The sequence below is a fragment of the Oncorhynchus keta genome, unplaced genomic scaffold (genome assembly GCF_023373465.1).
Source record: "Oncorhynchus keta strain PuntledgeMale-10-30-2019 unplaced genomic scaffold, Oket_V2 Un_scaffold_4116_pilon_pilon, whole genome shotgun sequence".
Taxonomy (NCBI): Eukaryota; Metazoa; Chordata; class Actinopteri; order Salmoniformes; family Salmonidae; genus Oncorhynchus; species Oncorhynchus keta.
The window spans coordinates 36,723-49,332 of record NW_026290933.1 but is presented as its reverse complement, the minus strand read 5'-3'; the positions used below and the strand labels follow the sequence as shown (position 1 = coordinate 49,332).

General features: G+C 47.9%; 1 protein-coding gene across 1 annotated transcript in view; it reads left to right on the top strand.

Annotated features, from left to right (window-relative positions):
- The window catches only part of LOC118381381 (formin-2-like), a 175,471-nt gene that overhangs the window by 158,298 nt on the left and 4,563 nt on the right, over positions 1-12,610 (top strand). Inside the window, 1 exon segment of the mRNA XM_052516207.1 lies at positions 12,467-12,548. Within this exon segment, the coding sequence (XP_052372167.1) occupies positions 12,467-12,548 (82 nt within the window).

Below are 12,610 nucleotides of genomic sequence, written 5' to 3'. Positions count from 1 at the left end.
AGGAAGGTTTCTCCCAGGGGACAGAATGACATGTCTAGGTTAGGAAGGTTTCTCCCAGGGGACAGAATGACATGTCTAGGTTAGGAAGGTTTCTCCCAGGGGACAGAATGACATGTCTAGGTTAGGAAGGTTTCTCCCAGGGGACAGAATGACATGTCTAGGTTAGGAAGGTTTCTCCCCTTCTGGGACAGAATGACATGTCTAGGTTAGGAAGGTTTCTCCCAGGGGACAGAATGACATGTCTAGGTTAGGAAGGTTTCTCCCCTTCTGGGACAGAATGACATGTCTAGGTTAGGAAGGTTTCTCCCAGGGGACAGAATGACATGTCTAGGTTAGGAAGGTTCTCCCCTTCTAGGACAGAATGATATGTCTAGGTTAGGAATTTTTCTCCCAGGGGTCAGAATGACATGTCTAGGTTAGGAAGGTTTCTCCCAGGGGACAGAATGACATGTCTAGGTTAGGAAGGTTTCTCCCCTTCTGGGACAGAATGACATGTCTAGGTTAGGAAGGTTTCTCCCAGGGGCAGAATGACATGTCTAGGTTAGGAAGGTTTCTCCCCTTCTGGGACAGAATGACATGTCTAGGTTAGGAAGGTTTCTCCCAGGGGACAGAATGACATGTCTAGGTTAGGAAGGTTTCTCCCCTTCTGGGACAGAATGACATGTCTAGGTTAGGAAGGTTTCTCCCAGGGGACAGATTGACATGTCTAGGTTAGGAAGGTTTCTCCCCTTCTGGGACAGAATGACATGTCTAGGTTAGGAAGGTTTCTCCCAGGGGACAGAATGACATGTCTAGGTTAGGAAGGTTTCTCCCAGGGGACAGATTGACATGTCTAGGTTAGGAAGGTTTCTCCCAGGGGACAGAATGACATGTCTAGGTTAGGAAGGTTTCTCCCCTTCTGGGACAGAATGACATGTCTAGGTTAGGAAGGTTTCTCCCCTTCTGGGACAGAATGACATGTCTAGGTTAGGAAGGTTTCTCCCAGGGGACAGAATGACATGTCTAGGTTAGGAAGGTTTCTCCCCTGGGACAGAATGACATGTCTAGGTTAGGAAGGTTTCTCCCAGGGGACAGAATGACATGTCTAGGTTAGGAAGGTTTCTCCCCTTCTAGGACAGAATGATATGTCTAGGTTAGGAAGGTTTCTCCCAGGGGACAGAATGACATGTCTAGGTTAGGAAGGTTTCTCCCAGGGGACAGAATGACATGTCTAGGTTAGGAAGGTTTCTCCCCTTCTGGGACAGAATGACATGTCTAGGTTAGGAAGGTTTCTCCCCTTCTGGGACAGAATGACATGTCTAGGTTAGGAAGGTTTCTCCCCTTCTGGGACAGAATGACATGTCTAGGTTAGGAAGGTTTCTCCCAGGGGACAGAAAGACATGTCTAGGTTAGGAAGGTTTCTCCCCTTCTGGGACAGAATGACATGTCTAGGTTAGGAAGGTTTCTCCCAGGGGACAGAATGACATGTCTAGGTTAGGAAGGTTTCTCCCTTGGGGACAGAATGACATGTCTAGGTTAGGAAGGTTTCTCCCCTTGGGGACAGAATGACATGTCTAGGTTAGGAAGGTTTCTCCCAGGGGACAGATTGACATGTCTAGGTTAGGAAGGTTTCTCCCAGGGGACAGATTGACATGTCTAGGTTAGGAAGGTTTCTCCCAGGGGACAGAATGACATGTCTAGGTTAGGAAGGTTTCTCCCAGGGGACAGATTGACATGTCTAGGTTAGGAAGGTTTCTCCCAGGGGACAGAATGACATGTCTAGGTTAGGAAGGTTTCTCCCAGGGGACAGAATGACATGTCTAGGTTAGGAAGGTTTCTCCCAGGGGACAGAATGACATGTCTAGGTTAGGAAGGTTTCTCCCAGGGGACAGAATGACATGTCTAGGTTAGGAAGGTTTCTCCCAGGGGACAGAATGACATGTCTAGGTTAGGAAGGTTTCTCCCCTTCTGGGACAGAATGACATGTCTAGGTTAGGAAGGTTTCTCCCAGGGGACAGAATGACATGTCTAGGTTAGGAAGGTTTCTCCCAGGGGACAGAATGACATGTCTAGGTTAAATAGGTTTCTCCCAGGGGACAGAATGACATGTCTAGGTTAGGAAGGTTTCTCCCAGGGGACAGAATGACATGTCTAGGTTATGAAGGTTTCTCCCAGGGGACAGAATGACATGTCTAGGTTAGGAAGGTTTCTCCCCTTCTGGGACAGAATGACATGTCTAGGTTAGGAAGGTTTCTCCCAGGGTACAGAATGACATGTCTAGGTTAGGAAGGTTTCTCCCAGGGGACAGAATGACATGTCTAGGTTAGGAAGGTTTCTCCCCTTCTGGGACAGAATGACATGTCTAGATTAGGAAGGTTTCTCCCAGGGGACAGAATGACATGTCTAGGTTAGGAAGGTTTCTCCCAGGGGACAGATTGACATGTCTAGGTTAGGAAGGTTTCTCCCCTTCTGGGACAGAATGACATGTCTAGATTAGGAAGGTTTCTCCCAGGGGACAGAATGTCATGTCTAGGTTAGGAAGGTTTCTCCCAGGGGACAGAATGACATGTCTAGGTTAGGAAGGTTTCTCCCCTTCTGGGACAGGATGACATGTCTAGGTTAGGAAGGTTTCTCCCCTTGGGGACAGAATGACATGTCTAGGTTAGGAAGGTTTCTCCCCTTCTGGGACAGAATGACATGTCTAGGTTAGGAAGGTTTCTCCCAGGGTACAGAATGACATGTCTAGGTTAGGAAGGTTTCTCCCAGGGGACAGAATGACATGTCTAGGTTAGGAAGGTTTCTCCCCTTCTGGGACAGAATGACATGTCTAGGTTAGGAAGGTTTCTCCCAGGGGACAGAATGACATGTCTAGGTTAGGAAGGTTTCTCCCCTTCTGGGACAGAATGACATGTCTAGGTTAGGAAGGTTTCTCCCAGGGGACAGAATGACATGTCTAGGTTAGGAAGGTTTCTCCCAGGGGACAGAATGACATGTCTAGGTTAGGAAGGTTTCACCCAGGGGACAGAATGACATGTCTAGGTTAGGAAGGTTTCTCCCAGGGGACAGATTGACATGTCTAGGTTAGGAAGGTTTCTCCCAGGGGACAGAATGACATGTCTAGGTTAGGAAGGTTTCTCCCAGGGGACAGAATGACATGTCTAGGTTAGGAAGGTTTCTCCCAGGGGACAGAATGACATGTCTAGGTTAGGAAGGTTTCTCCCAGGGGACAGAATGACATGTCTAGGTTAGGAAGGTTTCTCCCAGGGGACAGATTGACATGTCTAGGTTAGGAAGGTTTCTCCCAGGGGACAGAATGACATGTCTAGGTTAGGAAGGTTTCTCCCAGGGGACAGAATGACATGTCTAGGTTAGGAAGGTTTCTCCCCTTCTGGGACAGAATGACATGTCTAGGTTAGGAAGGTTTCTCCCAGGGGACAGAATGACATGTCTAGGTTAGGAAGGTTTCTCCCCTTGGGGACAGAATGACATGTCTAGGTTAGGAAGGTTTCTCCCTTGGGGACAGAATGACATGTCTAGGTTAGGAAGGTTTCTCCCAGGGGACAGATTGACATGTCTAGGTTAGGAAGGTTTCTCCCAGGGGACAGATTGACATGTCTAGGTTAGGAAGGTTTCTCCCAGGGGACAGAATGACATGTCTAGGTTAGGAAGGTTTCTCCCAGGGGACAGATTGACATGTCTAGGTTAGGAAGGTTTCTCCCAGGGGTCAGAATGACATGTCTAGGTTAGGAAGGTTTCTCCCAGGGGACAGAATGACATGTCTAGGTTAGGAAGGTTTCTCCCAGGGGACAGAATGACATGTCTAGGTTAGGAAGGTTTCTCCCAGGGGACAGAATGACATGTCTAGGTTAGGAAGGTTTCTCCCAGGGGACAGAATGACATGTCTAGGTTAAATAGGTTTCTCCCAGGGGACAGAATGACATGTCTAGGTTAGGAAGGTTTCTCCCAGGGGACAGAATGACATGGCTAGGTTATGAAGGTTTCTCCCAGGGGACAGAATGACATGTCTAGGTTAGGAAGGTTTCTCCCCTTCTGGGACAGAATGACATGTCTAGGTTAGGAAGGTTTCTCCCAGGGGACAGAATGACATGTCTAGGTTAGGAAGGTTTCTCCCAGGGGACAGAATGACATGTCTAGGTTAGGAAGGTTTCTCCCCTTCTGGGACAGAATGACATGTCTAGGTTAGGAAGGTTTCTCCCAGGGGACAGAATGACATGTCTAGGTTAGGAAGGTTTCTCCCCTTCTGGGACAGGATGACATGTCTAGGTTAGGAAGGTTTCTCCCCTTGGGGACAGAATGACATGTCTAGGTTAAGAAGGTTTCTCCCCTTCTGGGACAGAATGACATGTCTAGGTTAGGAAGGTTTCTCCCAGGGTACAGAATGACATGTCTAGGTTAGGAAGGTTTCTCCCAGGGGACAGAATGACATGTCTAGGTTAGGAAGGTTTCTCCCCTTCTGGGACAGAATGACATGTCTAGATTAGGAAGGTTTCTCCCAGGGGACAGAATGACATGTCTAGGTTAGGAAGGTTTCTCCCAGGGGACAGATTGACATGTCTAGGTTAGGAAGGTTTCTCCCAGGGGACAGAATGACATGTCTAGGTTAGGAAGGTTTCTCCCCTTCTGGGACAGAATGACATGTCTAGATTAGGAAGGTTTCTCCCAGGGGACAGAATGACATGTCTAGGTTAGGAAGGTTTCTCCCAGGGGACAGATTGACATGTCTAGGTTAGGAAGGTTTCTCCCAGGGGACAGAATGACATGTCTAGGTTAGGAAGGTTTCTCCCCTTCTGGAACAGAATGACATGTCTAGGTTAGGAAGGTTTCTCCCAGGGGACAGAATGACATGTCTAGGTTAGGAAGGTTTCTCCCAGGGGACAGAATGACATGTCTAGGTTAGGAAGGTTTCTCCCAGGGGACAGAATGACATGTCTAGGTTAGGAAGGTTTCTCCCCTTCTGGGACAGAATGACATGTCTAGGTTAGGAAGGTTTCTCCCAGGGGACAGAATGACATGTCTAGGTTAGGAACGTTTCTCCCCTTCTGGGACAGAATGACATGTCTAGGTTAGGAAGGTTTCTCCCAGGGGACAGAATGACATGTCTAGGTTAGGAAGGTTTCTCCCAGGGGACAGAATGACATGTCTAGGTTAGGAAGGTTTCACCCAGGGGACAGAATGACATGTCTAGGTTAGGAAGGTTTCTCCCAGGGGACAGATTGACATGTCTAGGTTAGGAAGGTTTCTCCCAGGGGACAGAATGACATGTCTAGGTTAGGAAGGTTTCTCCCCAGAATTCTGGGACAGAATGACATGTCTAGGTTAGGAAGGTTTCTCCCAGGGGACAGAATGACATGTCTAGGTTAGGAAGGTTTCTCCCAGGGGACAGAATGACATGTCTAGGTTAGGAAGGTTTCTCCCAGGGGACAGAATGACATGTCTAGGTTAGGAAGGTTTCTCCCAGGGGACAGAATGACATGTCTAGGTTAGGAAGGTTTCTCCCCTTCTGGGACAGTGAGACATGTCTAGGTTAGGAAGGTTTCTCCCCTTCTGGGACAGAATGACATGTCTAGGTTAGGAAGGTTTCTCCCCTTCTGGGACAGAATGACATGTCTAGGTTAGGAAGGTTTCTCCCAGGGGACAGAATGACATGTCTAGGTTAGGAAGGTTTCTCCCCTTCTGGGACAGTGAGACATGTCTAGGTTAGGAAGGTTTCTCCCAGGGGACAGAATGACATGTCTAGGTTAGGAACATTTCTCCCCTTCTGGGACAGTGAGACATGTCTAGGTTAGGAAGGTTTCTCCCAGGGGACAGAATGACATGTCTAGGTTAGGAAGGTTTCTCCCAGGGGACAGAATGACATGTCTAGGTTAGGAAGGTTTCTCCCAGGGGACAGAATGACATGTCTAGGTTAGGAAGGTTTCTCCCAGGGGACAGAATGACATGTCTAGGTTAGGAAGGTTTCTCCCAGGGGACAGAATGACATGTCTAGGTTAGGAAGGTTTCTCCCAGGGGACAGAATGACATGTCTAGGTTAGGAAGGTTTCTCCCAGGGGACAGAATGACATGTCTAGGTTAGGAAGGTTTCTCCCCTTCTGGGACAGAATGACATGTCTAGGTTAGGAAGGTTTCTCCCAGGGTACAGAATGACATGTCTAGGTTAGGAAGGTTTCTCCCAGGGGACAGAATGACATGTCTAGGTTAGGAAGGTTTCTCCCCTTCTGGGACAGAATGACATGTCTAGATTAGGAAGGTTTCTCCCAGGGGACAGAATGACATGTCTAGGTTAGGAAGGTTTCTCCCCTTCTGGGACAGGATGACATGTCTAGGTTAGGAAGGTTTCTCCCCTTGGGGACAGAATGACATGTCTAGGTTAAGAAGGTTTCTCCCTTCTGGGACAGAATGACATGTCTAGGTTAGGAAGGTTTCTCCCAGGGTACAGAATGACATGTCTAGGTTAGGAAGGTTTCTCCCAGGGGACAGAATGACATGTCTAGGTTAGGAAGTTTCTCCCCTTCTGGGACAGAATGACATGTCTAGATTAGGAAGGTTTCTCCCAGGGGACAGAATGACATGTCTAGGTTAGGAAGGTTTCTCCCAGGGGACAGATTGACATGTCTAGGTTAGGAAGGTTTCTCCCAGGGGACAGAATGACATGTCTAGGTTAGGAAGGTTTCTCCCCTTCTGGGACAGAATGACATGTCTAGATTAGGAAGGTTTCTCCCAGGGGACAGAATGACATGTCTAGGTTAGGAAGGTTTCTCCCAGGGGACAGATTGACATGTCTAGGTTAGGAAGGTTTCTCCCAGGGGACAGAATGACATGTCTAGGTTAGGAAGGTTTCTCCCCTTCTGGGACAGAATGACATGTCTAGGTTAGGAAGGTTTCTCCCAGGGGACAGAATGACATGTCTAGGTTAGGAAGGTTTCTCCCAGGGGACAGAATGACATGTCTAGGTTAGGAAGGTTTCTCCCAGGGGACAGAATGACATGTCTAGGTTAGGAAGGTTTCTCCCCTTCTGGGACAGAATGACATGTCTAGGTTAGGAAGGTTTCTCCCAGGGGACAGAATGACATGTCTAGGTTAGGAAGGTTTCTCCCCTTCTGGGACAGAATGACATGTCTAGGTTAGGAAGGTTTCTCCCAGGGGACAGAATGACATGTCTAGGTTAGGAAGGTTTCTCCCAGGGGACAGAATGACATGTCTAGGTTAGGAAGGTTTCTCCCAGGGGACAGAATGACATGTCTAGGTTAGGAAGGTTTCTCCCAGGGGACAGAATGACATGTCTAGGTTAGGAAGGTTTCTCCCAGGGGACAGAATGACATGTCTAGGTTAGGAAGGTTTCTCCCCTTCTGGGACAGAATGACATGTCTAGGTTAGGAAGGTTTCTCCCAGGGGACAGAATGACATGTCTAGGTTAGGAAGGTTTCTCCCAGGGGACAGAATGACATGTCTAGGTTAGGAAGGTTTCTCCCAGGGGACAGAATGACATGTCTAGGTTAGGAAGGTTTCTCCCCTTCTGGGACAGAATGACATGTCTAGGTTAGGAAGGTTTCTCCCCTTCTGGGACAGTGAGACATGTCTAGGTTAGGAAGGTTTCTCCCCTTCTGGGACAGTGAGACATGTCTAGGTTAGGAAGGTTTCTCCCCTTCTGGGACAGAATGACATGTCTAGGTTAGGAAGGTTTCTCCCAGGGGACAGAATGACATGTCTAGGTTAGGAAGGTTTCTCCCCTTCTGGGACAGTGAGACATGTCTAGGTTAGGAAGGTTTCTCCCAGGGGACAGAATGACATGTCTAGGTTAGGAACATTTCTCCCCTTCTGGGACAGTGAGACATGTCTAGGTTAGGAAGGTTTCTCCCAGGGGACAGAATGACATGTCTAGGTTAGGAAGGTTTCTCCCAGGGGACAGAATGACATGTCTAGGTTAGGAAGGTTTCACCCAGGGGACAGAATGACATGTCTAGGTTAGGAAGGTTTCTCCCAGGGGACAGATTGACATGTCTAGGTTAGGAAGGTTTCTCCCAGGGGACAGAATGACATGTCTAGGTTAGGAAGGTTTCACCCAGGGGACAGAATGACATGTCTAGGTTAGGAAGGTTTCTCCCAGGGGACAGAATGACATGTCTAGGTTAGGAAGGTTTCTCCCAGGGGACAGATTGACATGTCTAGGTTAGGAAGGTTTCTCCCAGGGGACAGAATGACATGTCTAGGTTAGGAAGGTTTCTCCCCTTCTGGGACAGAATGACATGTCTAGGTTAGGAAGGTTTCTCCCAGGGGACAGAATGACATGTCTAGGTTAGGAAGGTTTCTCCCAGGGGACAGAATGACATGTCTAGGTTAGGAAGGTTTCTCCCAGGGGACAGAATGACATGTCTAGGTTAGGAAGGTTTCTCCCCTTCTGGGACAGAATGACATGTCTAGGTTAGGAAGGTTTCTCCCCTTCTGGGACAGTGAGACATGTCTAGGTTAGGAAGGTTTCTCCCCTTCTGGGACAGTGAGACATGTCTAGGTTAGGAAGGTTTCTCCCCTTCTGGGACAGAATGACATGTCTAGGTTAGGAAGGTTTCTCCCAGGGGACAGAATGACATGTCTAGGTTAGGAAGGTTTCTCCCCTTCTGGGACAGTGAGACATGTCTAGGTTAGGAAGGTTTCTCCCAGGGGACAGAATGACATGTCTAGGTTAGGAACGTTTCTCCCCTTCTGGGACAGTGAGACATGTCTAGGTTAGGAAGGTTTCTCCCCTTCTGGGACAGTGAGACATGTCTAGGTTAGGAAGGTTTCTCCCAGGGGACAGAATGACATGTCTAGGTTAGGAAGGTTTCTCCCCTTCTGGGACAGTGAGACATGTCTAGGTTAGGAAGGTTTCTCCCCTTCTGGGACAGTGAGACATGTCTAGGTTAGGAAGGTATATGAATATTCACTTAATCAGCTGTGTTCCACTCTCTGTTTCAGGGTTTATATTAATATTTGTTCTGCCTCTTGGCATATATTCTGGATATATCAGATAATTTATCACCCTGAATACGTAAACACCAACACACACTAATATAATAATAATATATGCCATTTAGCAGACGCTTTTATCCAAAGCGACTTACAGTCATGTGTGCATACATTCTACGTATGGGTGGTCCCAGGGATCGAACCCACTACCCTGGCGTTACAAGCGCCATGCTCTACCAACTGAGCTACAGAAGGACCACTACTGATCACTACTGTCCTCTGGTGTGGCATCCAGCTCTCATAAGGCAGTGTCTCATTACAACAACGCATTCCCATTTATGGTCCTGGAGACGATCACTGGTTCTGTTGATGGTGTTGAGGTCAGGGAAAATAGACATGAAATGCACTGCATTCCTCCTTCCCTCTCCCCCTCTGCCCCCTCTGCCCCCTCCTTCCCTCTCCCCTTCCTCTCCCCCTCCTTCCCTCTCCCCTCCTTCCCTCTCCCCCTCCTTCCCTCTCCCCTCCTTCCCTCTCCCCCACCTTCCCTCTCCCCTTCCTCTCCTCTAGTGGGAGAAAGTGTCGGAGTGGAGTGTTGGCTGGTAAATACGTCTGTTTTGGTGGCAGGATAGTCATCTTCCTCGCGCCTCCTCTCTCTTTCCCTCTTCACCCCTTCCCCTCCCCCTCCTCCTTCCCCACCCCTCCTCTCTCCTTCCCCTCCCCCTCCTCTCCTCTTTCCTTCCCTCCTCACCCCTTCCTCTCCTCTGTTTTGGTGCCAGGATAGTCATCCTCCTGTCTCCTTCCCTCCTCACCCCTTCCTCTCCTCTGTTTTGATGGCAGGATAGTCATCCTCCTCTCTCCTTCCCTCCTCACCCCTTCCCCTCCCCCTCCTCCTTCCCCCCCCCCTCCTCTCTCCTTCCCCACCCCTCCTCTCTCCTTCCCCTCCCCCCTCCTCTCCTCTCTCCTTCCCTCCTCACCCCTTCCTCTCCTCTGTTTTGGTGGCAGCATAGTCATCCTCCTCCAGTACTTAGTGAAGGGAAGCGTGGGGCTTGTGGACAGGTGCTGGGTAGAGAGGGTGTCAGGCTGTCAGTTAAGAACTTCCGACCACAGAGATTTAACATCTGGCTACAATTAAAATCTGTCATGAAGAGGATACTCTTTCTCTCACTCTCTCCTTACTGCTGCTGCTGCTCGCGCTCTCTCTCCTCTCTCTCTCTCTCTTACTGCCTCTCTCTCTCTGTGCTCTTACTGCCTCTCTCTTACTGCCTCTCTCTTACTGCCTCTCTCTTACTGCCTCTCTCTTACTTCCTCTCTCTCTCTCTACTGCCTCTCTCTTACTGCCTCTCTCTTACTGCCTCTCTCTTACTGCCTCTCTCTTACTGCCTCTCTTTTACTGCCTCTCTCTTACTGCCTCTCTCTCCTCTCTCTCTCTCTCTCTCTTACTGCCTCTCTCTCTCTCTACTGCCTCTCTCTCTCTCTCTTACTGCCTCTCTCTCTCTCTCTCTTACTGCCTCTCTCTCTCTCTCTGCCTCTCTCTGCCTCTCTCTCTCTCTCTCTTACTGTCTCTCTCTCTCTCTCTTGCCACTCTCTCTCTCTTACTGCCTCTCTCTCTCTCTCTCTTACTGCCACTCTCTCTCTCTTACTGCCCCTCTCTCTCTCTTACTGCCTCTCTCTCTCTCTCTTACTGCCCCTCTCTCTCTCTCTTACTGCCCCTCTCTCTCTCTCTTACTGCCCCTCTCTCTCTCTCTCTCTTACTGCCCCTCTCTCTCTCTTACTGCCCCTCTCTCTCTCTTTCTCTTACTGCCCCTCACTCACTCACTCACTCACTGGAAGAGTAGTTCAGTTTCATGATATCCTGTTGTCAGTTTGACTGAAGACTGAGAATATGACTCTGTCGGGTTGACTCTGTCAGCCCTCCACAGTGGAAACCCTGCAACCCTGCCAGGGCTTGTTTTCCATTACTAACCCTTCCACCCTCCTTTTGCCTTCATATAATGTAATCTGTATGAAGGCAAAAGGAGTCTTTTTTAAAAATCTGCTGGGGTTTCAGTTTAATTTATGTATGAGTGAAGATTTTAGTTTAAAGCTTTAATATTTAATAATTTTAGCCTCCCCAAACTCATATTCATTATATTCATTTTGTCTGGCATATCATTTCAAATGAAATTAGATTTTTTTTGCTCATATGATTTAAAAACGAGTAATCTGGAGTCGGCAGTGCCATTAGTTAGTAACTGTGATCGGACCAAAGAGTTAATCAAGGTGATTTTTCCATAAATAGACAAGTACTTACCTCTCCATGGTTGCAGAATCTTAAAAAAAAAATATTGGTCACTTTCTATTGAAATTGATTGCGGTAGTTAATTCAAATTTTTTGAGATGTGAATACCAAGTATGTCTGCTTCACCATCCGCCTATTTTATTGGGAAACTAAAAAGTAGTGTAAACACTATTTTTTATTTTTTTTAAAGATCCCAATACGTAATATGGTGCACTTGTTATAATTAGCTTTTAGTACAGAGAGGCTAGAAACGTGACCAAGATGTTCAATGAGACTGTGCAGGCATCCAGATTCCTGACTTCAGTAAAAACTTAACATGTTTGTTTCTTAACCTTGGATTTCCAACCCCTTGATGTTGGATCTAATTCTAATAGCTAGTATTTCAATGGTCATAATAAATAAATATGGAGACAACGGACAGCCTTGTTTTACTCCTCTTAAAAGCTCAATACTTTCTAAGAAGTTACCATTTATTTACTATTTTACATCTGGGGTTGCTGTACATAACTTTAACCCCCTCACCCCTCTCTCCTGTATAAGAGATTCAACAAAATTAAAGTCATCCAGGCATTTAAATATACATTCTATTCATACTTAATCAGATTGATAATATTCCATTGTTTGAAGTAATTGTAATCTGTCTGATCAGGATGAACAATATCATTTCACCCGGGTTTTGACATCACAGGGCTGGTTAATTGAGCTCCTGTCATCGTCCCTGTCTGCCTTTGTCCCGCTCTGTAATGGGGAGCCCCTGTTCCTGATGGGAACAGTTTGTCCTGACCTCTCCACCTCTGTAATGGGGAGCCCCTGTTCCTGATGGGTACAGTTTGTCCTGACCTCTCCACCTCTGTAATGGGGAGCCCCTGTTCCTGATGGGGACAGTGTGTCCCTACCGCTCCACCTCTGTAATGGGGATCAGTGTGTCGGCCAGCCATGGCTGAAGGATCAGTGTGTCGGCCAGCCATGGCTGCCATGGCTAAAAGGCCTGTGTAGAGGGCCCGTGGCTAAAAGGGCCATGGCTAAAAGGCCTGTGTAGAGGGCCCGTGTGTCGGCCCACCATGGCCGAAAGGCCCGTGGGATTATACTGTTTATTTGGATGTTCTGTCCATGGTGCCCCGAACGTTGTATGAAGGTGGTGGAAGGTTGGCTAGATGATGGCGCTGGTATCAGGACAGTGGGTTTTCACTATGACCCAGATGTATATGGTAGCTGACTGCTGTGTGATGTTGTGTTTCTGCGATACAGACTGAAGAAGGCAGAGGAGTGCTTCAGACAAGCCAAGGAGAAGGCTACCTACAGTGTCAAACCCAAGCATGCTTCGGGAATCGTAAGTGATCAACCTCACAATATAATCGGCCACTATATACACATGGACTTTTACTTGATTGA